General features: G+C 39.7%; 1 protein-coding gene across 2 annotated transcripts in view; it reads left to right on the top strand.

Annotated features, from left to right (window-relative positions):
* NSRP1 (nuclear speckle splicing regulatory protein 1) overlaps nt 1–26,767 on the top strand; it is a 45,835-nt gene extending 19,068 nt beyond the window's left edge. For both annotated transcript variants that reach the window (XM_056127610.1, XM_056127611.1), the window contains 5 exons: nt 13,358–13,414; nt 16,505–16,633; nt 23,811–24,018; nt 24,572–24,680; nt 25,264–26,767. In XM_056127610.1, the coding sequence (XP_055983585.1) occupies nt 13,358–13,414; nt 16,505–16,633; nt 23,811–24,018; nt 24,572–24,680; nt 25,264–26,311 (1,551 nt within the window). In that variant the 3' untranslated portion in view covers nt 26,312–26,767. The remainder of the gene's footprint in view (nt 1–13,357; nt 13,415–16,504; nt 16,634–23,810; nt 24,019–24,571; nt 24,681–25,263) is intronic.
* Nucleotides 26,768–27,039: the final 272 nt, after the last annotated feature.

Here is a 27,039-nt window from a genome sequence, read left to right as displayed (position 1 = left end):
AACTTTAGCAAATACATTTCCCAAATCTGCTGAGATAGCAGGGTTTGTTTAATTTCTAATTTCAAACGTCAAATAGTCCTGGAATGTTTTGTTTGACCACTTATTTTCAGTTAGATGTATTATTTTTAACATACTAATGGGTCAGTTCACTAATGCTTTGACTTTTCAAACATTTATGTTCACAAATGAGATGGTCTTTATTGTCTCAAAATGATCCTTGAAGTTTTAATGTTGTTTAATAGGCTTGAATGACACAGAGAGGTCAATGCTATTGAAAAGAAATTAATTGCTTTAAGTTTAATGTGAAGAGAGCATACCATTTCTCATGGGGTCATGGGGAGTGCATCAGGTTTTAGTCTCGAGTCAAAATAAGGTGCAAGGAGTAGAGCACAGCAGGAAAAACCATTTAGAATGGGCTGTCACTGTCACTGTCCTCCCGTTCATCGATTTCCTCTAGTGGGCCCAGTAACGTCTCCATTGTGACACTTGTTACTGTGTTTAGCATATCGAATATGTCACGGGTAGCTTGCCGGGCTCTCCGAGAGGGGCGGAGGAATTGAACCTGGGTTGGCCAGGTCGGCTGTGTGCAAGCAGATGCCCTACCCGCTGTGCTATCGCTCCAACCCTAGAATGGGCTAATCTGAATAATGATGGTCGGTTCTGAACTTTAGGAGGGTTTTCCAGTGGCTTGGTACTTACTTGGCCTTCAGTAATTGGAACAGATTATAAAAGTGTAAAAGCCTGATAGGCAAGGTCAGTTCAAAGTACAGGTTTTGTTAGTTTACATGCCTACATAAATGGCATGCTCCGGGTTAACTCCTATTTCTCTCTAAAGAACTGACTAGTTCTTTAAGGGTTTCCACGCATGTCAGAGCACCAGTGCTACAAAAAATAAAATATGGTTACTATAATTGGCCCTGTAATTGGTGAGACCAAAATAGAATCTAGAAAATACAAAACAATTATGTAGTTGTCTAGGTTTAAAATCAAATTGATACTAACATGATGGTACAGGTGTCAACACATTAGCCTCATATCCCAAGCTAAGTGTTTTCCCACCTTGTTTTCTACTGTCTGTAACAACTTGAAGAAAACGGGAGTTACTTGGTCCTTGAAATTTAGCAGAATTCAGTTTGTAAGCAGAAGGTTACGGTTTATACAGACTCTTGTATTTTGAAAAGCAAGTGTATTTTCTTTATTTAGCAGGTATTTTCTGTAGTATGAAGATTTCTATTAGCTTGTGTTTTTATTCATCTTACATAATTTTTCTTCTTGATCTGTTAGATTCAAAATAGAGTTCAAATCTCCCATGTGAAGTATTGATGTCCCTTGTCACAGGGATGAAGGAATGCAGTGCCAGGACCTTCTGTACTTGGTTCTTTTGAGTGTTTTGACTTTTTGAGGACAAGACTGTAGATGATAGTAGAGAGATTTATTAAAGATTTTGTCTATATCCAGAGCATGAATGTGGGTCCTTTCAATGGGAGAGTTTTGTGCTAGATTTGGGGGCAAGGGTTTCTTAAGGAAAAAGTTAATTAAGGGAGTAATATACATAAACAAGGTTTCTTAGGGGCACAGATTTTTTTTTAAGTTCCTTTTTGTTGTTCTTTTTTTTAATTAATTTTTTAATTGTTCGAGCGGGCCCAGTAATGTCTCCATTGGAGACTTTGTTGTTACTGTGTCTGGCATATCGAATACATCACGGGTGGCTTGCCAGGCTCTGCCGTGTGGGCGAGATACTCTCGGTAGCTTGCCGGGCTCTCCGAGAGGGGCGGAGAATCGAACTCGGGTCGGCCATGTTGGCTGCGTGCAAGGCAAACGCCCTACCGCTGTGCCATCACTGTGAGATAGAACCTTACAAAGCTGTTTGTGATTAGGTTTCAGTCATACAGTGTTTCAACACCTATCCCTCTACCTGTGTACATTTCCCAGAAGTAGTGTGCCCAGTTCCCTCCCATCACAACCCCCCAGCCCCGCCTGCATCTATGGCAGGCATTTTTATTCTCGCTTTCGTTGCTCTCCCTCCCCCTCCCTCTCCTCTTTCTCTCCTGCTCCCTCGCTCCCTCGCGCTCTCTCTCGCTCTCTCGCTCTCTCGCTCTCTCGCTCTTGCTCTCCCTCCCTCTCCCTCTTTCTCTCACGCTCCCTCTCTCTCCCTCTTTTCTTTCCCCAATCCTTTATTCCCAATGAACACTAAAAGTCTAGTGATTTTTCTAGCAATTTATATTTTAAAATGTTTCTTTTGTCATCTTTCCTTCAATTCTGGTGTCTAGTTGGATTTTCATGGTCAATCAGATTGCTACTGTCAAGGTTAGTGAGGCTTCAAATTTTGCAGCTGCAAGACAAGTTATTACAATTTATAGGAAAGAGAAAACTTTAAGTTGTCTGAGGTTAGTGTAAGGTCAAGTGTTTATAATAGTATAGTGAGTAGGGTATTTGTCTTGCATGCAGCCGACCGGGGTTCGAACACTACATATGGTCTCTCATATCCTGCCAGGAATAATTCCTGAACATAGAGCCAGGTATAAGCCCTGACTGAACACAGCCAGGTGTTGTCCCAGAATCAAATGTCAAATGTTTCTTTGATCGCTTCCTTTATCATTTTGTTTAACTTTCAGTTTCATTTTAGAAATAACCAGTTTCATTCACCTTGAGATAGAATTTGTGTAACATAACATCTTCAACTTTAAAGAATAAATTCAGTTACTTCTATATGGCAACTTGAGTTAATTTCTAGCCAATAAACGTAGGTTACACAAATGTTTTTGTGAGAGGAGACATACAAATATACATATGGATATAGATATCTCTTAGACATAGAGCTGGAAATTCTCTTCCCCAAAATGGTTGACACTAAGAAAGAAAGGTTATGTTAATCTTCGAACTTTTTAGGCTGACAGCTCTAACTAGAGAAAAATTCAGAATAAAGAACATAATTTGAACCCCAAAGATAATAAAGCAGTCTGTACATCAAACTAAGAAGCTTCTGCACTTTAAAAGAAACAGTGACCAAAATACAGAAAGTGCCTACAGAATGGGAAAGAATATTTACCCAATACCCATCTGATAAGGGATTAATATCCAGAAAAAAGAAAAAAAACCCAACCCCATCAAAAAATGGGGAGAAGAAATGAACAGAAGTTTCTTCAATAAAGAAATACAAATGGCCAAAAGGCACATGAAAAACTGCTCCACATTGCTAGCCATCAGGGAGATGCAAATCAAAACAACAATGAGATATCATCTCATACCACAGAGATTGGCGCACATTCAAAAGAACAAAAGCAACCAGTGCTGGCGTGGATGTGGGGGGAAAGGGACACTCTTTCACTGTTGGTGGGAATGCCCACTAGTCCAGCCTTTCTGGAAAACAATACGGACAGTCCTTCAAAAACTAGAAATTGAGCTTCCATGTGACCTTGCAATACCACTTCTGGGAATATATCCTGAGGATGCAAAAAAAGCACAGTAGAAGTGACATCTTTATCTATATGTTCATTGCAGCACTGTTCATTTCATTTCATTTTCATTTCATCATCCTGTTATTCGTCGATTGCCTCGAGCAGGCCCCAGTAACGTCTCTTTCATCCTAACCCTGAGATTATATTCAAGGCTCTTTAGGAGAATGAGACCCATCATTGTTACTGGTATTTGGCATATTTGGTACGCCACGGGGAGTTTGCCAGACTCTGCCCTGTGGGCAGGCTACATTCGATAGCCTGCAAGTTTGTCCAAAGTAGGAATGAGATAATAAGACGTCATAAAAAGATGTCCTGATAAGATGTCGCGGGGCTGCGAATGCGGCCATGCGGTTTTGGGAGCTGGATTTTATAGTCTCTGAGTCTTGGCCGTTGATGGGATTACACGGCGCCAGGGGGCCAGGTGGTGGGTGTGACCCCCGCCTACTGGAATTTGGAGGATCTGGGTGGAGGATGCTCGACTCCAATCCGAGTAGGCTGGGAGATCTCGGCAGCACTGTTCACAATAGCCAAAATCTGGAAACAACCCAAGGGCCCTAGAACGGATGACTGATTAAAGAAACTTCGGTACATCTACACAGTGGAATACTATGCAGCTGTTAGGAGAGATGAAGTTATGAACTTTGCTTATAAATGGATAGACATGGCGAGTATCTTGCTAAGTGAAATGAGTCAGAAAGAGAGTGACAGACATAGAATGACTGCACTCATTTGTGGAGTATAAAACAACATAACATGAGGCTGACAACTAAGGACAGTAGATACATGGGATAGATAGATTGCTCCATAGCTGGAAGCCTGCCTCATGAGCAAAGAGGAGAAGGCAGCTGGAATGGAGAAGGGATCACCAAAAAAAAGATGGCTGGAGGAATCGGTCGGGATGGGAGATGTGTGCAGAAAGTAGATAAAGGACCAAACATGATAACCTCTCTGGGTCTGTATTGCAAACCATAATGCCCAAAAGTAGAGAGAGATTATGAGGAATCATGTCTGCCACGGAGGCAAGGGGAGGGTTGAAAAGAAAGTAGATAAAGGACCAAACATGATAACCTCTCATTATGGTTGTCTGTATTGCAAACCATAATGCCCAAAAGTAGAGAGAGATTATGGGGAATTATATCTGCCATGGAGGCAGTGGAGGCAGAGGGAGGGTTGGAAAGGGGGGGGTTGGGGGGGGTATACCAGGGATATTGGTGGTGGGAAATGTGCACTGGTGGAGGGATGGGTGTTTGATCGTTGTGTGATTGTTACCCAAACATGGAAGCATGTAACTATCTCACAGTGATTTAATAAAATTAATTTAAAAAATAAAGCAGTCTGGCATTGAGTATGTTACAGGATTGGTAGAGAGGAAAGTATGTTGGCAGTTAAGCACCTCCCACTCTCTCAGAATTGGACATTAAAGGAAACATGTCCCTTAAGAGGCATAAACATGTTTGGATATAGGGGACATCCTGCAATAGAAAGTATAGTATGCCGGGCCGAATAATGGAACTGAGCAAGTATTCTTGTGGCAAGTGGCCATCTCTTATCATTGCTAACTCTGCTATGAACTTTGGCATTCCTCTAACTCTTCTTTTTCCCCAGTAAAGGAGCATTTGAAGATTTATTTATTTGGTTTTATTTTTGTGAGGAAATACACTGGAAATTTTGTTTCAATTTATAAAATGTGAAACAAATTGTTTTCATATCTCCTTGGATATGGGCTTAATTCAGGGTCACAATAACAGGTGGTAGGGATGTATAAGTTCAGGCAAAAGAGTTGGGAGTCCGACCCTCCACATCTTTCACAAATTCTAGTGTTTATCTTAGTAACTTTTAAACAGTGAGTAAGTGTAAAGGGAGGGAAAAGGTCACTTTTTGAAGAAATGAGAAGTTACTTCTAAGAGGCACACCTTGATTTGTGAACTTAAAATACTCAGAAAAGTGTTCTTGCATGAAAAAATTTCCCAAACCTCTTTTATATCATATAGATAAAGTATTAGCCAACTACGATTAGTGTGCCTGCAACCTGTAGTTTTGTTTTTTATGTCACAACCTGCTAAGTGCTCTGAGGCTACTCCTGACTTAGTACTCAGTAATTGTTTCTAGTTGTGCTCAGGGAGCCAAGCAGTGCCAGGGATCAAACCCGGACCTTATGCATGTAAAGCATGAGCTCCCACCCAAGGAGTTTTGTCCCCAGACCCACTGGCAACCTTTTTATAGTATAAAAAGAAATGCAGTCCTGTCACTTATTGTGACTGGATTTGTGAGACGGTGACAGAATTGAGTAATTGTAATAGAGGCCTTCTGACCTCAGTTAAAATATTCATCCTCTGTTCTTCAAAGAGAAAGTTTACTGACCTGTGCTGTAGGTCTGTATAGATCTATCTAACATGGAAGCCATTAGTCGCAAAGCCTGTTTAATGTAAACTTAAATAAAGTTAAGTAATAAGTTTTGAAGAACATGAACTCTAATTCAAAAAGATAGGAGAGGAAAAAAGATAATTGCTCTCCTGTGTTCACAGCAGCATTTATTCATAATCAAGACAACTAATTGCCCACCCATGAATGACTGGATAAAGAAGTTGTGGTTTATGCTCAGTGGAATACTGCTCAGCTATTTAAGATGAAGTATTGGGGACTGGAGTGGAGAGCTTAGTAGTAGACGATGCCTTGCAAGTATGAGGCTTCAAGTTCGATGTTTATCAGATTTTCACAAGTTTCACAAGTTTTCCTTGTGAAAGGAAAGTGGGAAAAACTGATCGATGGGATGAGAATGATAGTTAAACTTTGGTTACAGGTGACATGAATCTTAACACAGAGGTGTGAAACAGTATTCCTGACATTTATATAGTACTATAAACTCCAGCTTCTTTAACTGTAAGAATTGAGGGGGCGGGTCAGAAAATGTTAGCACTCAAAAATGTTGAGTGCTCAACAATTCAGAATCAAACAAGTAATGAATCTAAGGTATTTCTGGCAGTCCTTACTCATATTTCAGTTTTGGGGAGAAAAGAGGTAAAGACCTCGTGAGTGGAAAAAGTTTTAAGAGTCCATATTGTAAACCAATGATAAATCACTAAAAAAACTGGTTGTGGCTCTGCACTCAGGAATTACTCCTGGGGAACCATATGGAATACCGAGGATCAAACCTGGATCAGCCCCATGCAAGGCAAACTCCCTACCTGCTGTACTATTTCTCTGACCCCCTAAAATTTTTTTAAATTAAGTGTTACTAAATTCTCTGTGTGTCCTCTTTCTCTGCCCATGTGATGACTCAGGTGATTAAGCTTGGACACTGAAGCATGTATTCCAACCTGTTAATCTATCTTTCAAGTCCCTTTATGTTTGCTTTACGTGTAGCTTATAGCACCATTCTTCATTAGAAATAATTTTGAAATAGAATATTTTCCAAAACTTTCATATAGAAAATTTGAAACTTTTCCTAAGGTATCTTTGATGATTGTTTCATCTGATATACCTTTTGATTCATAGTTCATTACATCTACTCTTTAAAATTATACTATCCAGTAATTTTAAGAAAAACTCTTTAATTCTTGTGTTGCTGATGTCAGCTGTTCTTCTAATCTTTATAGGGGATTTATACTTCTAGAATTTTCTTTCTGTCTTTGATTTCTTAATATGATTTGCCTGGTTGTACTATGTGTGTTTTTATTTATCCTCTCTTCTCTTTGATACAAAAAATCTGCTGGCTTTTTTTTATTTCTAAGAAATTCTCTCTCTGTCATTTAGAGACTTATTTGAATATCTTCTGTTATATCTTCTCTCTGCTTACTGCTGACCTGTTTTCAGCTACATACTCAAGCTTCAGTTATTTTTGGCTATTGGCTTTCTATTCTTCGGCCTCCTGCTCTAGTGCATTTTTACATTCCAGGAATTATACTGTATGTATACTTGCATCCTGCTCCTTAATCTTCTCACAGTCTTGTTTATATGTTGTGTCATAATTTGTTTTTCCCACATCTGAATTTGTTCTGTACCTGTGCGTACACATTTTTTGGCTCCTGGTGTCTTTCTAACTAACCTTTATTTCTGTTCTTTTAAAAAATTAATGAGACTTTCTTACAACTATTTTTTTTTGTTTGTTTTTGGGCCACACCCGGCTCTGCACTCAGGAATTACTCCTGGCAGGTTTGGGGGACCATATGGGATGTGGGGAATAGAACCAGGTAGACTACATGCAAGGCAAATACCGTACCTACTGGTCTATATCTCCAGCCCTGCTTGCAATTAATTTTTAAAATACTGTTGCACTATACACACATACACACACATGCACACACACACAATGTATATTTTTATTTATCCTTCTATTTGATATATGTGTAGTAAGTGATCTAACATCTCATGTTACTTTTTAAAAAAATTTAATTGGGGGGGCTGGAGCGATAGCACAGCGGGTAGGGCGTTTGCCTTGCACGCAGCCAACATGGCCGACCCAGGTTCGATTCCCAGCATCCCATATGGTCCCCCAAGCACCACCAGGAGTGATTCCTGAGTGCATGAGCGAGGAGTAACCCCTGAGCATCGTCGGGTGTGACCCAAAAAAAAAGCTAAATAAAGTGCGTGCTTGCGTGTGTGTGTTTGTGTATGCATATAAATAAATAAATAAAAATTAAAAAACTGCAGTTTAATTCAGTTCCCAGCTTCCCATATGGTCCCCCGGGCAACACCAAGAGTGATTCCTGAGTGCAGAGCCAGGACTAACACCTGAGCATCGCTGGGTGTGACCGCAAAACAAGCAAATGAATAAAACCCCCCCAAAAAAAATTTAATTGGGAGGGCTTGAGCAATAGTACAGTGAGTGGGGTGTTTTCCTTGCATGCAGCTGTTTTGGGTTCAATCCCTGAGTTCATAGCCTGGAATAAGACCTGAATACAGTTGAATGTGATCCCCCAAAAAAGAATAAAAATCTTCACTGGCCCAGAGAGATAGCTTAGTAAGCCGAGTGCATGATCCATATACTGGAAGCTCAGGATTAATTCCCAGCACACATGGTCCTCAAGCAAGACTGGATACAAGCACATAAGTCACGGTCACAGTTCTCCTGTTATTCATCGATTTGCTCGAGCGGGCCCAGTAACATCTCCATCGTGAGACTTGTTGTTACTGTGTTTGACATATCGAATATGTCACGGGGAGCTTGCCAGGCTCTGCCGTGTGGGCGAGATACTCTTAGTAGCTTGCCGGGCTCTCTGAGAGGGGTGGAGGAATCAAACTCGGGTCGGCCATGTTGGCCGCGTGCAAGGCAAATGCCCTACCCGCTGTGCTATCGCTTCTGCCCAAGCATATAAGTATGTATGATCAAACCCACCACCACTCACATCGTGCAAAGCAAGTGCTCTTCCTTTGATGTATGATCCTTCCCCCTTTTTTGGCAGGGATTGTGCATGCACACCTGGTGGTACCTAGGGCATACTCTTGGTTCAGCAGTCAGGGATTACTACTAGTGGGCTCAAGGGACCATATGGGGTGCCAGGGATCTAACCCAGGTAAGCTTGTGTGCAAGGCAAACACTCTACCTGCTGTACCATTGCTCTGGTACCCACACCTCATTTTTTAGAGTCAGCACTCACTATGTTCTGACACTTTCATACCTGACGTTTCACTGCTTGACCCAGCAGTGGTGGGGGAGGAGGAACATGGAGAGCTGGGAGTTGAACTCAGGGCCTCACTTGTGCTTGGCATGTGCTCTGCCACTTGAGTTATCTCCTGGCTCTCCGTTTATTTATTTATTTTTTTAATTCAGATCATGCAGCGTTCAGTTCAGATCAAGTTAAAGAGTATTATGTTGGAGATTGAGGTCAATAGACTGAGCAAATGCTTTGCATATGGGAGGCCTGTATTTCAGATTTATATGAACCACTGAGCACTGCTGAGTGTTACCTACCAAAAAAAGTCATTTAGGGCTTTTATGGGAAATAAAATATTTTTCCAGATTATCAGAGACTGACATAAGATTTGCAGGAGCTATAGTACAGCGATAGGGCATTTATTTGCCTTGTACGTAGCCAACCTGAGTTTGATCCTCAGCTCTCCATATGGCCCCTCAAGTCTGCCAAGATTAATCACTGAACACAGAGCCAGGAGTGACCCCTAAGCAATGCCGGGTGTGACCCAAACAGAACGATTCACAGAAGAAATATAAAACTTAGTAATAAATGAGAAAAATGAAAGACTTAAAGTAATGAATAATCTAAGTGCTTATGTACCAAAGAAAAGCAATTGTGGCAGAGTAAAATAGATAATTGGAATAGACTGAGGGAATAGGCCCTGTATAGTTGTATATGGGTTTTTTTTTTTTTTTTTTTTGCTTTCTGGGTCACAACCGGCGATGCTCAGGGGTTACTCCTGGCTCATGCACTCAGGAATTGCTCCTGGCGGTGCTCGGGGGACCATATGGGATGCTGGGAATCGAACCTGTGTTGGCCATGTTGGCTGCGTGCAAGGCAAACACCTTACGCGCTGTGCTATCCGCTCCAGCCCCAGTGTGTTTTTATTTTTTTAACTTCTATTCCACATCTCTGGGCAAAAGTTTTGCATGTGTTTGTATAGATTTTTTTAACCTTTGCTCTCCCATCTCCAGTAATAAGAATGCTTCCTTCTCTAGGCACTAAGAGGGCACTTCTTACATAGGCATTCACCCTTTTTTTTTTCTCTTTTTGGGCCATGTCCATCAATGCTCAGGGGTTACTCCTGGCTCTGCACTTAGTCATTACTCTTGACAGTCTGTTTTATGCACCTAGAGCTTTTTTCATAAAGTACCTGCCCTTATATTTCTAGCCCTTGTCCTTTGTCATAAATACATCATAAATACACCCATACATCTGAGGGATTATCTTTGGACTCTCAGTTCTATGATCTGAAGGTTTTCTTTGTTTCAACAGCATGCAGTTTGAATTGCTAGAGTTTTGTAGGAAAGAAGGCAGGAAAGTACGTTGCCTCCAAAGTCCTTTTTTTCCCTTTATAATTGCTTTAGTAAATTATGGAGTTATATGGTTAATTGTGGGAATTTTATGGGTCACTATGAATTTTAGAAACATTTTACATCTTTGAAAAAATGTCACGCAAATTTTGATGTGAATTGTGTTACATTTGTAAATTGCTTTGGGTAAGGTGGTCATTATTTTTTTAACTGTTTTTTTTCCCTTTTAATCCATAAACAAGGAATATGTTTCTATTTTTTAATTTTTTTTCAAAAATTATTTCTAGTTTTTACTAAATAGGTCTTTCACCTCCTTTGATAAATTGATTCCTAGTTATTTGGGCTATTATGACATAGTCATGTCATAGAGTCAAGTCATTGGTACAGGTTTTGTTAAAAAAAATTCTCTTCTACATCATTCTTAACATAGAATTGCATTTTCTGTGCATTGATTTTTGTGCCTGCTATATTACTGTTTCAGGGTATTATTCAGTGGAGCCTTTAGCTTTTTTTTTTTAATGTGTAGTATGCCATCTGCAAATAGTGATAGTTTGAAAGCTTCTTTACCAGTCTAAATCCTAACCATTCTGAGTTCTCTTTCTTGCTAATTCCCTAGAGCAAGGACTTGTGCTATGTTTAATAAAGTGAAAATGGACTTCATTGTCTTCTGCTTGATCATAGAGAACAGGTGTTTTCTCCACTAATGATGATGTTAGGGGCCAGAGTACTGGTATAGTTGGCAGGGCATCTGCTTTGCACACAGCCAACCTAGGTTTGATTCCCATCCCATATCGTCCTCTGAGCACTGCCAAGAGGGATTCCTCAGCAAAGAACCAGGAGTTGCTTAGCCCCTGAGCATCACAGGGTGTGGACCAAAAAACCTAAAAACAAAACAAAACCCAAAAAAGTGATAATGTTAGCAAAAAAGTAGTAATTTAAATAAAACAATAGAGTACTGGAATAAAGATAGTCCCTCAGATCAGTGGAATAGAATGGAAAATTCAGAAACAGACCCTCAGAAGATATAGTCAATTAATCTTTGATAAAGGAGTAAAAAAAATATGAAGTGGAGCAAGGAAAGCTGCTTTAGCAAGTGGTGGTGGGAAGACTGGTTGGCTGCATGCAAAAAAAAATTTATTTCAGACCTCTTTTTAACACAATGTGCAAAAGTCAAATCAAAATGAATTTAAGATCTCAGTATCAGATCCAAATCTGTAAGATATATAGAGGACAACATAGACTGAACTTGCCATGACATTGAAGCTAAAGGCATCTCTAAAGATGAGATGCCACTTAACAAGCAAGTAGAATCAAAAATAAACGAATGGGACTACATCAAATTAAGAAACTTCTGCGTTTCAGAAAACAATGACTAGGATAATAACAAAGGCAGCCCACAGAGTGGGGGAGATTATTTGCCCACTACTCATTTAGTCTAAGATCTATAAAGCACTGGTAGATCTGTACAAGAAAAAAGTCCAACCCCATCAGAAAATGGGGAGAAGAGATGAACAGAAATTTTCTCAAGACATACAAGTGACCAAAAAGCATATGGAAAAAATGCTGTGTATCACTAATCATCAGGGAAGTGCAGAGCAAAACATCAATGAAATATCGCCTCACGCTGAAGAGACTTACGTATCAAAAAGACCAAAAACAACTAGTGTTGGCAAGGACCTGGGGGGCAAAGTACCCTATTCACTGCTGGTGTGAATGTCAGTTGAGCCAGCCATTTTGGAAGAAAATATGGTCATTCCTCAAAAGACTGAAAATTGAACTTCCATACAACCCAGCAATTACACTCCTTGAAATATACCTCAGGTGTCCAAAGCACAATCCAGAAAAGACCGCTGTACTCCCTGTGTTCACTGCAGCAATATTCACAATGGCCAAAATCTGGAAAAAACACAAGAGCCCAAGAACAGATGACTGGATAAAGAAACTGCAGTACGTATATATACATACATGAAATAGTCTTCAGCCATAAGCAAAGATGAAGTCATGCAATTTGCTGCTACATGGATATATCTTGGAGAGTATCATGTTGTGTGAAGTTAGTCAAGGAAGAGACAGACACACAATGATATCTGGTGTGGGATATGTGAAACTTCCTTCAATAAAGAAATTTTAAGGGAGTAACAAAGCCCCAGAGTCAGTAGAAATGAAGAGCAGAAGTGTTCTTCACTAGGAAGCTTGACCCTGGAATGGCAGCTTATATCTTCATTCTTTTTCACTTATTTGATCTAGTGCTAAGGCAAATGCCATACCCACTATACTATCCTACCATCCCAAGAAATACTTATTGAAAGGTTATAATCAATCTGGAGAGATAGTATAGAAGTTAAGGCACTTGCTTTGCATGCAGCTGGCCTGTTTGACTCTCAGCACTGCTGAATGTGGCCCCACCAACCCCTCCACTTCCCCTCTCCCCCAAAAAATTTATGTCTACTAATTGTACTGGTTGGTTGCCTCTAATCTTATATATATAAAGAGTTCAGTTTAGTAAATGGTGACTATTAAAATAAATTTTTTTGCTGTTGTGACTTGTACTATTTTAGTATTGAAATGAATCTGAAATATGTCCATCAGAGACCTGAAATCTAGTTCAGTCCTCTGCCACTCAACACGCTCACATCCACATATGCACATGAAAACAAATTGAAATCTGTAAGGGGTTCAGTAACTCAGGGGTCAAATTGAGCTTAAAAATATTTACTACCTCATTTTTTTTTTGGATTGTTCTGTTTTCTTTAACAGTTTATTGCCCACTCTGTCTGATATTAGCAGTGGAGATACATTTATTTTCTAAGGTTTAGGGAAGACTTTGAAAATAACTTAATATGTTCATAAAGACCTCTTTCTGTTCTTTTAACTATAAAGAGCTACTTGCCAACCAGAATAGAGGAAAGAAGTAATGTAATTGGTCTAAACAATGACCTTTTTCTGTTTGTAGACCTCCGTGAGTGAAAGCCTTCAGAGGGAAGCTGCAAAGAAGCAAGCGATGAAACAGGTAAAGAGAAGAATGTGTTTAATTCACTTGGTGCAATAACTATTTTAGCTGTATAAGTTTTAGTGTCTAGGTACTGATCAGTGTGTTTAAAAAAATAATTCTAGCTTTTTTTTGGGGGGGGGCGGGGAGTGAGTGCACCTAAGTGGTGACCACAGGCTGTTTCTATCTCTGTGCCCAGGACCATATGTGTGATCCAGCCACATGTTAAGCAGGTACTGTACCTGTTGTACTCTCTGTGACCCTGAGGAAATAATTCTATCTTGATCCTTTTTCTGAAAATATGTAAGATGTTTCATTTTTTATTCACTCTGTATTCCCCCTTCCTTTTATTGTTGCTTCTGTTGCTCTGCGAAATGTGCTGCTTTCCAGGGGGTTGCACATTATTGTGCATTGGTCACACATGCTGCCACAGTGCTGATCAAGTTTTGTGCTTCTTTAGCCATGGTGAACTTCTGGTCATGGTGCTTGCACATCTTTGTAATTGTGCTTACTGGGAGTCATTTCATTTTGTGGTGCTTACATCTGACTGTAGTGCAGCTGGAAGTTGCTTTGGCACTGGGGATTACAGTCAGCAAAATTGTCTGGGTTGTATTTGCATAGGTGGAATATTGGGGACTTGAACTCATGACCATATGCTTGCAGGACAGGCACTCATTTTTTGGCGAGGGGATTGGAGGCCTCACCTGACTGCACTCAGGGCTTACTCATGGCTCTGCACTCAGGGATCACATGAGATGCTGGGGATTGAACTTGGTTCAGTTGCATGCAAGATGCAGGCCTTATGCTCTGTGTTATCTTTCCAGCTCCAAGAGCAGCACTGTATAGCCATTATGCTATTTCTCTGGGCTGTTCTTGGTTTATATAAATTTCTTCCCACGCAAAGAAAAGGTCAAACTAAACTGATTTTGTGAATTTACTGTTATTTGAAATTCATCTATCAAGAAAGCAGAATCTCACATAATTTTTCTGTAGACTTTCTGTCACCAGGGCAGGTACCAAGTATTTGGTATAGTATTTCCAAGATGTTTTTGTTTGGGGGCTATACCTGATTGTGCTCAGGAATCACTCCTGGAGTTGTGGAAGAGTGGGGAGGAATTGTGTGGATTGAGACAAGGATGGACTCTAGGTGTGGAAGGCAAGTACCTTGCCTCCTGTACTAACTATGTCCCAACTTTTTTTTTTTACGTATCTTCACTATCATAGTAATTCTCGCAGTCCTTCTTTAATACCAATTAAGAAATCTGGTATTTGAGGGCTGGAGGAGATAGCTCAAAGAGCCAGAATGCATTTTTTTTTTTGCATGCAAGAATGCAAGAGGCTCAGGTTATATCTGCAAGTACCTCTTGAAAACTTTAAAAGAGATAAATTACTCCTCATGATCAAACTGCTAGTCATAGAACTGGTATCACAAGACTTAACAATGACATGGTGCATTTCTTTTTTTTTTCTTCTTTTTTTAAAATTTTAATTATTTTCCCCTCCAAGATTTATTGGGGGTGGGGGAGGGAGGGATCATTTAGGAGCAGGGATCAAGCTCAAAGACTCACATGTCTCTACTCCAGACCTTTGAGCTGTATCCTGACTCTTCCTTCACGTTTTGCTTAGACATTTTGGTACAAATTTTTCCTTAGTCAAGTAGAATCTTACACAATGATAAATGTAGTAGGTACTTTAAAGTGCTAGACATATGCTAACTACTTTTGAAAAATTATCTTTATATTATAATTCTATGAGCTAGATGCTTAGTTTCATTTTTGTTGCATTTTGTAGTTTGTATTTGCAGCAATGAAAGCAAATAGGACTTATGTTCTAATAATTTTATTATGAGATGTACTGTATAACTTAGCCATAAAACGATTAAAGCAAAACACTGATTATTGTAAATGCTGAGTGCTTTGAAACAGTGAAGTTTAGAAAGTTCATGACGTTTAGCTCACATGAATGGGAAAATTAGCTCCAGAAATTCCATTCTGGTGACCTTTTCAAGGTCAGCAGGTGCTTTGTGTTTTAGTGTTCTTCTTACCTGTATGTGCACACATGGTACAGTTTTGGGGGAACTTTTTGTTTTTGTTTTTTGGTTTGTGGGACACAACCTGGTGATACTTAGAGGTTATTCTTGGCAGTGCTCAGGGGACCATATGGGACACCAGAGATTGAACTGGGTTGGCCATGTGCAAAGCAACTGCCCTATCCAGCCCATCTTTTTTTATTAAAGCATTAATCCCAAATCTAAATTTACATGATTTGCAAATTTGTGATGCCAGGGACTAAACCAATATTGGTACATGCAAGGCAAGCTCCTGTACCCTTAGCCCTATAAAAAAGAATTTTACTTGGTGATTCAGTTTACTAAAAATAATATGAAAATATAGTATGTGGTATAGGCATCTCAAAATTAGTGTTGTATGCTGGAAGATATAACTCAGTAGTAAAACACATGTCTCATGTATGAGGTCCTGGGTTTGATTCCAAGGACCTATAAATTTTCGGACTTGAGAGTTCACTGGGTCCGGCTTAGAAAGTAAAATTTTGATCTCTGGCACCTTATGGTCCCCAAAGCGTCATTATTAGGTGACTACTAGCACAGATGCAGAAAGAGCCCTGGAGCACTACTGAGTATGACCCAATAAACAAAACCCAAAAAAGGTTAGCTGTTTCTGAATCATTCTTGGACTTTTTTTTTATGTGAATAATTACGTTACATATGAGCATTACTGTATTTATTAAACATACCATTAAATACATTGATAAAGTTTATTTAACAGTTACTCTTGGTAAATGTTCTGTTTTAGGTTCATTAAATTATCACAAATTAGAAGGCATAAACAACTAGCCTTATGTTTTTTTTCAGATGAGGAAAACTGAGGTACAAAAAGAATAAATTTGTCCAAAATAGCTCATACAAGTGAAACATAACTGCATATGATTCAAATTTAAACCATTAGGCTTTAGAATTGATGTTAATATTTTTGTCTCAAATATAATTGATATTGTTAATGATACATGTTTTTATTTCTGATCCACTTAAAAGCCAAGACTTTCTGTGGTAACTACTAGCTGGCTCATACTACTAAAACTTTTATTTTTAAGACCAAACTGGAAATCCAGAAGGCCCTTGCTGAAGATGCCACTGTATATGAGTATGACAGTATTTATGATGAATTGCAGAAGAAAAAAGAAGAAAATAATCCGAAGTTGCTTTTGGGAAAAGACCGGAAGGTTTGTAGCTGCAAATGGAAACTTTCTTTGACCTGCATTTTTTGTCTTGATCTATTTAGTATGGGAATGATCTGAGAAAAAGCTTTTAGGTATTTAAAATATAAAAATCTCAGTTTCAGATATTGTAGTTTTGATGTAGAACCCAAACCACATTTATTATCCTAAAGGAGAAAGTTAACTTTCCAGTCGACATTCCCACCAGCAGTGAAGGAGGATCCCTTTCTCGCCACATCCACGCCAACACCGGTTGCTGTTGTTCTTTTGGATGTGGGCCAGTCTCTGTGGTGTGAGATGATATCTCATTGTTGTTTTGATCTGCAACTCCCTGATGATTAATGATGTAGAGCATTTTCCCATGTGCCTTTTAGCCATTCAGATTTCTTCTTTGAGAAAGTTTCTGTTCATTTCGTCGCCCCATTTTTTGATGGGGTTGGATGTTTTCTTGTGGAGTTCAACCAGTACTTTTTATATCCTTGATATCTACCCCGTGTCAGATGTGTATTCGGCGAATGTCCTTTCCCATTCTGTAGACTGTCTTTGTATTTTGGTCAGTTTCTTTTAAGGTGCAGAAGCTTCTTAGTTTAAGACAGTCCCATTTGTCTATCTCTGTTTTCACTTGCTTGGCCAGTGGCGTGACATCTTTGAAGATACCATTAGCTTCAGTGTCATGGAGGGTTTTGCCAACTTTGTCTTCAATGTTACTTTTGGATTCCGGTCTGATCAGCCCTTTTGGAAAACAGTATGGGCGATTCTCAAAAAATTAGAAATTGAGCTCTCATTTGACCCAGCAATACCACTCCTGGGAATGTACCCCAGAGAGGCAAAAAAGTATAGTCGAAGTGACATCTGCACTTGTTTGTTAATTGCAGCACTGTTTATAATAGTTAGAATCTGGAAAAAACCTGAGTGCCCGAGAACAGATGACTGGTTAAAGAAACTTTGGTACATCTACACAGTGGAGTGCTATGTAGCTGTTAGAAAGGATGAAGTCATGAAATTTACATACAAGTGGTACAATATGGAAAGTATCATGCTAAGTGAAATGAGTCAGAAAGAGAGAGACAGACATAGAAAGATTGCATTCATCTCGGGGAACATAAGGTAACAACATAGGAGACTAACACCCAAGAATAGCCGAGATAAGTACCAGGAGGTTCACTCCATGGCTTGGAGGCCAGCCGCACTTATGGGGGAAAAGGCAGCTCAGATAGAGAAGGGAGCACCAAATAAAGGGTGTTGGGAAGATCCCAGGATGGGAGATGCATACTGAAAGTAGACTATAGACCGAACATGATTGCCACTCAATTCCTCTTTTGCAAACCACAGCACCCAAAAGGAGAGAGAGAACAAAAGGGAGTGCCCTGCCACAGAGGCAGGGTGGAAAGGGAGGTGGGAGGAATACTGGGATTAGTGGTGGTGGAGAATGGGCACTGGTGGAGGGGTGGGTACTCAATCATTGTATAACTAAAACCCAAGCGCAAAAATTTGTAAGTCTACAACTGTACCTCATGGTGTTTCACTAATAAGAATTATAAAATTTAAAAAAAGTTAATTATCTAACAGTTTTATATATATTTCGGGTTTTTTTTTTTTAAGAAAGAGTAAATTCTTTTTTTTATTTCGGGGTATTTTAAAGAAGTTTTTTCCCTAGAGAAAAATTCTCATTCAACTAGTGTTTTACCATCCTCTTGTTTTTCATTGCTTCCTAGCTGATAACTAGGATAAATCTGTACATATTATGATCATGGTTTAGTTTGGAAAATATTGGGCAGGAATTGTTCTTTCACAAAAGCTGATTTTTAAGGAGTTTGGCATTTTATAGTATTTAGCAGATAGTGGTATAAAATTATATGAATACCATTTAAAATATATTTTTCTAATGTGAAAATCTAGTAGCAACCTTTCTTATAGATACATTGAAGAAATGTTAGGCAGTATCAACTTTTTTAATTGAATCACCGTGAGCTACAGTTACAAAGCTTTCATGTTTAAATTTTAGTCATAAAATGATTGAACACCCTTCTCTCCACCAGTGAACTTTTTCCACCACTAATGTCCCTAGTATCCTTCCACCCCCCCCCCCCCCCACACACACACACACGTGCCACCCCTCCTCCTGCCTCTATGGCAGACATTTTCCCTCTTTCCCTCTTTTTCTCTACTTATGGGCATTATGGTTTACAATACATGTAATGAGAGGCCATCATGTCCTTTATCTACTTTCAGTACACATCTCCCATCCCAAATAATTCCCTCCAACCACCATTGGCTTAGTGATCCCTTCTCTATCCCAGCTGCCTTCTCCCCCAGCTCATAAGGCAGGCTTCCAAACGTGGAGCAATTTTCCTGGCCCTGTCTCTACTGTCCTTGGGTGTTGGTCTCATATTATATTTTATATTCCACAAATGAGTGCAGTCATGCTATGTCTCTTCCTCTCTTTCTGACTCATTTCACTTAGCATGATACTCTCCATGACCTTCCACTTGCTCGAGCGGGCCCAGTAACGTCTCCATTGGAGACTTTTGTTGTTACTGTGTCTGGCATATCAAATACTCTCGGTAGCTTGCCGGGCTCTCCAAGAGGGGTGGAGGAATCGAACTCGGGTCGGCCATGTTGGCTGCGTGCAAGGCAGACGCCCTACCCGCTGTGCTATCGCTCCAGCCCTTAAATATCAAATTTCATGACTTCATCTTTTCTAACAGCTGCATAGTATTGTGTTGTGTAGATGTACCAAAATTTCTTTAACTAGTTGTTTGTTCTTGGGCACTTGGGTTATTTTTCAGATTCTGACCAGTGTTAACAGTGCTGCAGTGAACATAGAAGTGCAGATATCATTTCTCTCCACTATGCTTTTTTGCACCCTTGGGATATATTCCCAGAAATGGTATTGCTGGGTCATATGGAAGTTCAAATTCTAGTCTTTTAAGGAATGCCCATATTGTTTCCCCAGAGGGCTGGCCAGTCGACATTCCAACCAGCAATGAAAGGGAGTCCCTTTCTCCCCATATCCGCACCAGCATTGGTTCTTCTCTTTGATGTATGTCAGTCTCTGTGGTGTGAGATGATATCTCATTGTTGGTTTGATTTGCATCTCCCTGATGATTAGTGATGTAGAGCATTTTTTCATGTGCCTTTGGTCATTTGTATTTCTTTTTTTGAGGAAGCTTCTGTTCATTTCTTCTCCCATTTTTGGGAGGGGTTGGAGTTTTTTTTTTTCCCTTGTATAATTCTACTAGTGTCTTGTATATCCTAGATATTAACCACTTATCAGATGGATCAGTCACAGTCACAGTCCTCCCGTTGTTCATCAATTTTGCTCGAGCAAGCCCAGTAACATCTCCATTGTGAGACTTGATGTTACTGTGTTTGGCATATTGAATACGTCACGGGGAGCTTGCCAGGCTTTGCCTTGCGGGCTCAATACTCTCGGTAGCTTGCCGGGCTCTCCGAGAGGGGCGGAGGAATCGAACTCGGGTCAGCCATGTTGGCTGCGTGCAAGGCAATTGCCCTACCACTGTGCTATCACTCCAGCCCATATCAGATGGATATTGGGTAAATATTCTTTCCCATTCCTTGGGCTCTCTATTTTGGTCACTGTTTCTTTTGAGGTGCAGAAGCTTCTTAGTTTAATGTAGTCCGATTTGTTTATGTTTGTTTCTACTTGCTTGGTCAGTAGTGTTTCATTCTTAAAGATACTTTTAGCTTCAGTGTCATGGAGGGTTCTGCCAACATTTTCCTCCACCATGCCTCATGAATTCATTCAGGTCTGATATTGAGGTCTTTAATCCACCTTGATCTGACTTTTGTGCCTAGCGATAGACAAAGCTCAAAGTTCATTTTTTTGCAGGTAGCTATCCAGTTTTCCCTGCACGACTTGTTGAGGAGCCTTTCCTTGTTCCACTTCACATTTCTTGCTCCTTTATCAAAGATTAAGTGATGATATATTTTGAGAGTTTGTGACAGAATATTCAACTCTGTTCCATTGACCTGTGGGTCTGTTTCTAGCCTAATACCATGCTGTTTTAATTACTACTGCTTTGTAGTACAGTTTGAAGTTGGGGAAGGTGATGCCACCCATCTTCTTTTTCCTAAGGATTACCTTTGCTATTTTGTGGAGGTTTATTGTTCCATATAAGTTTCAGGAGTGTTTTGTCTATTTCTTTCAAAAATGTCTTAGATATCCTTATAGGGACTGCATTAAGTCTGTATATTGCTTTGGGGAGTGTTGCCATTTTGGTAATGTTAATCCTCCCTAACCATGAGTAGGGGATGTATCTCTGTTTCCTAGTGTTCCCTCTTATTTCTTGAGGCACTAATGTGAATGGGATTTTTTTTTTTTAGTATCTCTTTCTTCTCTTTCATTATTTGTATATAGAAAAGCCATGGACTTTGGGGTGTTGATTTTGTAGCCTGCCACTTTATTATACAAACCTTTTGTTTCTCGGAGCTTTTTTGTAGTCTTTAGGATTTTCTTGGTATAGTATCATATTATCCACAAATTGTGATAGCTTACCTTTTCTTTTCCTGTCTGTATGCCCTTTATACCTTTTTCTTGTCTAACTTCTATGGCAAGAAATTGCAGTACTAAATTGAATAGGAGTGGCAAGAGTGGGACAGTATCAACTTTAAAAGTAAAAATAAAAACCACTAGGGAAATTAATACTTAGTTTGAGATTAGAAAAAGTAAGATGGCATTATAAATAACATCTATCTTTATACATAAACATTTTATTGAAAATCTTAGTTTTAATGATCTGGCTAGTTTGGAGAAAATAATAGTTGGACTAGTTAGTTCTTACCAAATTAATAATTTCAAAGGACTGGAGAGATAGTACAGGGGTAAGAGACTTGGCCTTGTATGCAGCTGAACCTAGTTCACTGTGAGGGTGTATGACTGCAAATACCCCTCCCCTCAAAAGCAACATTTTTGCCTTTTCTTTTTTTTTAATTTTATTAAATCACTGTGGGATACAGTTACAAAGCTTTCATGTTTGAGATTCAGCCATACAATGATAGAACACCCATCCTCCACCAGTGCACATTTTCCACCACCAATGTCCCCAGACAAGGTCAGACCTGAACACCTGAAGAACCTGCCATCAGTACTCATCAGTACACTGGCTTGGCTCTTCACACGCTACCTGTCTGAATATAAGTTTTCATCCCAGTGGAAAACCAGCAGAACTGTACTACTTTACAAGAAGGGAGACATCCACAACATTGGCAACTATCGCCCGATCTGCCTATTGTCTGTCATCTACAAGTTGTTCACTTGAGTCATCCCGAATAGGATTGGCAGAACACTAGATGAAGGACAACCATGCCAGCAAGCCAGGTTCCGCAAAGGATTCAGCACCATCGACCATATCCACATGATAACCAAGCTCATTGAGGTTTCTCGGGAGTTCAAGATGCCGCTCTGTCTAACGTTCATTGATTTAAAGAAGGCCTTTGATTCTGTTGAGACAGAAGCAGTCATTGAAGCCCTAGCCAATCAGGGCATTTAAACTCAATATATCAGGATCCTCCATGAGCTGTATTACGGATTCACTACCAGGATCTCACCGATCTACAAAGAAGTAATCATCCATGTCAAGAGAGGGATTCGGCAGGGTGATACCATTTCACCGAAACTCTTCAGTGCCACCCTCGAGAACGTCATGCGACAACTGGAATGGGAAGGAATGGGAGTGAAGATAGAGGATTGGCAACACCACCTCTGCTTTGCTAATGACATTCTTATAACACCAAACATCAGCCAAGCAGCACAAATTCTGGCCAACTTCGACTGTGAGTGTGGAAAGGTCGGACTCCAGCTGAATCTCACTAAGACAATGTTTATGAGAAACAGTCTCGTTCCTGACGTTCCATCTGCTCTCAACGAAACGACCATCTTCTGAATGCAACAGTTATGTGTACCTATGTTGAGAAGTCAACATGATAAATGACCTGGCACCTGAGTTGTGCAGGAGGAAGAGAGCGGCTTGGAATGCCTTCAAGAGTGTCAAAGAAATAACTAAGAAGACGAAGAACCTCCAGTTTCGGGCACATCTCTTCTATTCCACTGTTCTTCCTGCATTAACATACACCTCAGAGACCTGGGCCCTACGAGAACAGGATGAGAACGCTATTTGGGTTTCCCAAAGAGGAATCGAAAGAGCTATACTTGGAGTATCACGTTTCACTCAAATGAGAGAAAGAATCTGGAGTTTCGACCTTCAATGGTCAAGAATCAGGGATGCTGTCTCGTTTGCCAAGGCGTTGAAAATCAGATGGGCTGAACACATAATGAGATTTGGAGACAACTGCTGGACTAGAGCCGTTACCAACTGGACTCCATGGAACGTCAAAAGATCGCGTGGACGCCCACCAACAAGATGGACTTCTTCGTTAAGACCCTGAACGATTGGTTTGAGACTCTTTGTGTTCCTAGAACAAACAGACGCCATTGGGTTACACTAACACGTGACAGGTATAAATGGAGACATTACCGGCGCCCGCTCAAGCAAATTGATGATTAACGGGAGGTCAAGTGATCAAGTGAAGTGGTCAGTGTCCCCAGTATTCTCCACCCCCACCCCCACCCCCATCCCAGTCCTCACCCTGCCTCTGTGGCAGACAATACTCTCTACTTTGGGGCCATTATATTTTGCCCAAATTTTCTCACCACCCACCATTCAAGCCTGCCTGCCAGGAGCAGATGCTAGATAATTTATTTTCCAGTGCTTTTTTTTGAATATCATGCTTTGTGGCCATGCACTTCTGGAATTCTACATTGTAAATGGTTGGGTTCCAAAGACATCTCTGTAGGGCACTAATTCATTTGGGGATTCAATTGGGAATCTCTGGACCAGGGCTGTTGGTGCACCAAGATGGTGCCTGGAGGAAGCTTGTGGGCGGGACAGGCTGCGGAGCAGGCGGAGATTGCCTCTTTTTCTAAATTATTGTTTCCCCATAGTAAGTGATATCATCCTTGAGGGATATTGGAATAGTATAGAGGGTTAGAAGTAATCTTGGATATGATTGGAGGACACTTCCTGTTTGTTTGGATTAGTAAGGTTAAATTGGGGTGGGTGGGGCGGGAAGGAGTATTAAATGTTTCCTTGTTTTATGTTTTGGGATCCTCTAAGTGATCTTATTTTTCCCCTTTCTAAATGATCTTATTTTTGACCCCTAGCCAAAGTATATTCACAACTTGCTAAAAGCAGTTGAAATCAGAAAAAAAGAACAGGAAAAACGAATGGAAAAGAAAATACAGAGAGAGAGAGAAATGGAAAAGGGAGAATTTGATGATAAAGAGGCATTTGTGACATCTGCTTATAAGAAAAAACTGCAGGAGAGAGCTGAAGAGGAAGAAAGAGAAAAGAGGGCTGCTGAACTTGAAGGTGAATATGGGGCAGGGAGAAAAGGGTAAAATTAAATAAAAACAGAATTCTACCCTGTATTTAGCAGTTTGTTTTGTTGCTGAAATTTTTAATTGCAATGATAGTACAATTATATATATTTAACAATATTAGAATTTGGCTGGAGCGATAGCACAGCGGGTAGGGCATCTGCCTTGCACGCAGCCAACATGGCCGACCCGAGTTCGATTCCTCCGCCCCTCTCGGAGAGCCCGGCAAGCTACCGAGAGTATTCGATATGCCAGACACAGTAACAACAAAGTCTCCAATGGAGATGTTACTGGGCCCGCTCGAGCAAATCGACGATCAACGGGAGGGCCTTTACCTTACCTTACCTAGAATTTATATTGGTGCTACTATATAATCCAGGCTTATTTCCATGTGGTAAGTGGCAACAACTTTTGTAGTCTGGCAGAAATTTCTAAAGACTAGTGTCAGTCTACAGACCAACAATGGAAAAATCAGTTAGATATTCTATGCTTAACTAACCTTTCATTGTACCTTGTTGAACATGTTCTCCTATTTTGTCTTTCAGCTCGTTTGGATGTAACCAAGCAGAAAGATCTTAGCGGATTTTATAGGCATCTGTTAAATCAAGCAGTTGGCGAAGAGGAAGTACCTTCATGCAGCTTTCGTGAAGCCAGGTGAGACATGGCACATGGATAGTTAAAAGATATTGTTAATAATCTATGATTGAATCTTTTTTAACCTCTGAAAAAAATGTAGTATTGCTTTGTATGTTGTCAGCCAAATCTGGCCTAATTGGATAAAGGATATAGATTTATATTTTCATACTTCAAAAAAATTATATAATTCTAAAACTGTATCTTAAAGACAAAAAATAAGTTCCAGTGAAGAGCCTGAATTTGAGCTGCCTGTTGAGAAAATAGTATTTAACTCTCGAAAACATTTGACTTTTTCCAATTATTCTTTGATTGTGGTTAGCAAAAATGAAAACCTTACACAAAAAGATTCTTTCTGAAGGTTCTTGCGTTCTGCATATAGACGGGCTCATTTTTCTGTTTTACTTCCACCAACACTGAAAATGTCCTGAATGATAAGAAATTAGTAATTTGTAGATATCTACAAGCTAAGTAATGATCAGTACTTTTACACATTTGGAAAATCAAAGTATATGTAAACCTAGTTTGTTTAAATATTGAGAAGATATATGTATTTCATTTGCTTGTTACAATTGATAATTTGGCATTTTAAATTTTTTTTCAGGCTTGAGATTAAAGAAGAGAAACCAAGGGGTTATCCTGATGAAGTAATATCAAAGAACAGAGCTTCACATGAAAAAAGCAGCCTCCAGACTGTTGTGAAAGTAGAGAATAACCCAGATGCAGACAGTGACTTTGATAAGAGCAGTGAAGATAATGAAGTGGGAGAAAATAGTGAAGTGAACTGCAGGAGGGCAGGGGGTGCTGAAACCTCCAAGAAAGATTCCAAGCATCACAGAAATCAAGCTCGTTCACAGTCATCTAGTGAAGAAAGAGAGCATACTACCAAATACCACTCCAAAAGTTCCAAGTCAAGAGGACATGAGAAAAGGGAGAGTCAGTACCAGTCCAGGGACCAGGAGAACTATTACACTGACCGTGAATACCGAAAAGAAAAGGATTCCCATAGGCACAGAGAATCCAGTCATAGAGACTCCCACTGGAAACGGCATGAGCAAGAAGATAAACTGAGGGGAAGAAGTCATAGAGAACGAAGTGACAGAGAATGGAGAAAGGAGAAAGACAGAGAGAAATACACCGCAAGAGAACAAGAAAGAGATAGACAACGAAGTGATCATGACCGGCACAGTGTGCAAGGAGAGAAGGAAGAAAAAATCAAAGAAAAGGAAGAACATACGAAAGCAAGGAAAGAGACATATGACAACAGTGATAAACACAGAAACAGAGAAAAACGAGAAGGAAGTGTTCAATTTTCAGAAAAAAATCAAGAGAGAAAAGAAAGCAACCCAAATCATAGGACAAAAGATAAATTTCCTGACGAGGAAAGACACAGTAAAATGAAACACGTGGAAAAGGACAAAGAAAGACATGAAGAGAAACCATCTAGTTCTGAGACACCACTGGGAGCAAAACACAGAATCACAGAGGAAAACCAAGAGACTGACAAAGAACATACAACTCCACGTGAAGCAGTGAGCAAGTTTGCAAAGCGGAACAATGAAGAAACTGTAATGTCAGCTAGAGACAGATACTTGGCCAGGCAAATGGCACGGGTTAATTCAAAGACATATATTGAGAAGGAAGAAGACTGATGACTGCCCGTGTAGGAAGAGCTGTGGAAGTCTAGATTAATAACTGTCAGACTGTATGTGTGAATGCATAAAAGAGCGTTTTGATTGTAGTTGGGAGAGAATTTAAAGTATTTTTTAAAATTAAAGTATTTTTTCAAAATTCAGTTTTTGTTTAGGTTTATCTGAAAAGTCAGTTCTTTTATGTGATTGCCTAAATTGATGCTATAATATTTATTTACCAATACCACTTTGTTGGTTGTATGCAAGCAACCTTAATAGTGTGCTAAATTCGGGGACGTAATGAGGAAAATTAGCTCCACTATAAATGTAGAACAGTTCTGATACTGGTTTGTGTGAGGGCTTGTTCATTTTGTAAGTATTGTGTTTCAGATAAAGATATATGGATTTGAATAATGGAAAATACTACTGCTGTACTTTATTTCTGAAATTTGTATAAAAATGTAAACATGGATCAGACATTCTGTCAAAGTAACTGTCTAGCTTGCAGCATATTCGGCAAATGAAAATCGCGGTCTGGAGAGATTGTCAGATGTTAAGGTACTTGCCTTGCACACAGCTGGCCCCAGTTACATTCCCTAGACCACATACGGTACCTTGAACAGCACTAGGATCCAGCCCAGAGCACAGCCAGATATGGCCCAAAAAAACAAAAATAAAATTGTACTTTGTTTATACATACACAATTTTTAGGGTACATATTCATTCTTATATTTTAAAATATCACTTAT

This window comes from Sorex fumeus, unplaced genomic scaffold (assembly GCF_029834395.1).
Source record: "Sorex fumeus unplaced genomic scaffold, SorFum_2.1 ptg000063l, whole genome shotgun sequence".
NCBI classification, from domain to species: Eukaryota; Metazoa; Chordata; class Mammalia; order Eulipotyphla; family Soricidae; genus Sorex; species Sorex fumeus.
Note: the sequence above shows the minus strand (reverse complement) of the source record. Positions and strands in the feature narration are given on the sequence as shown.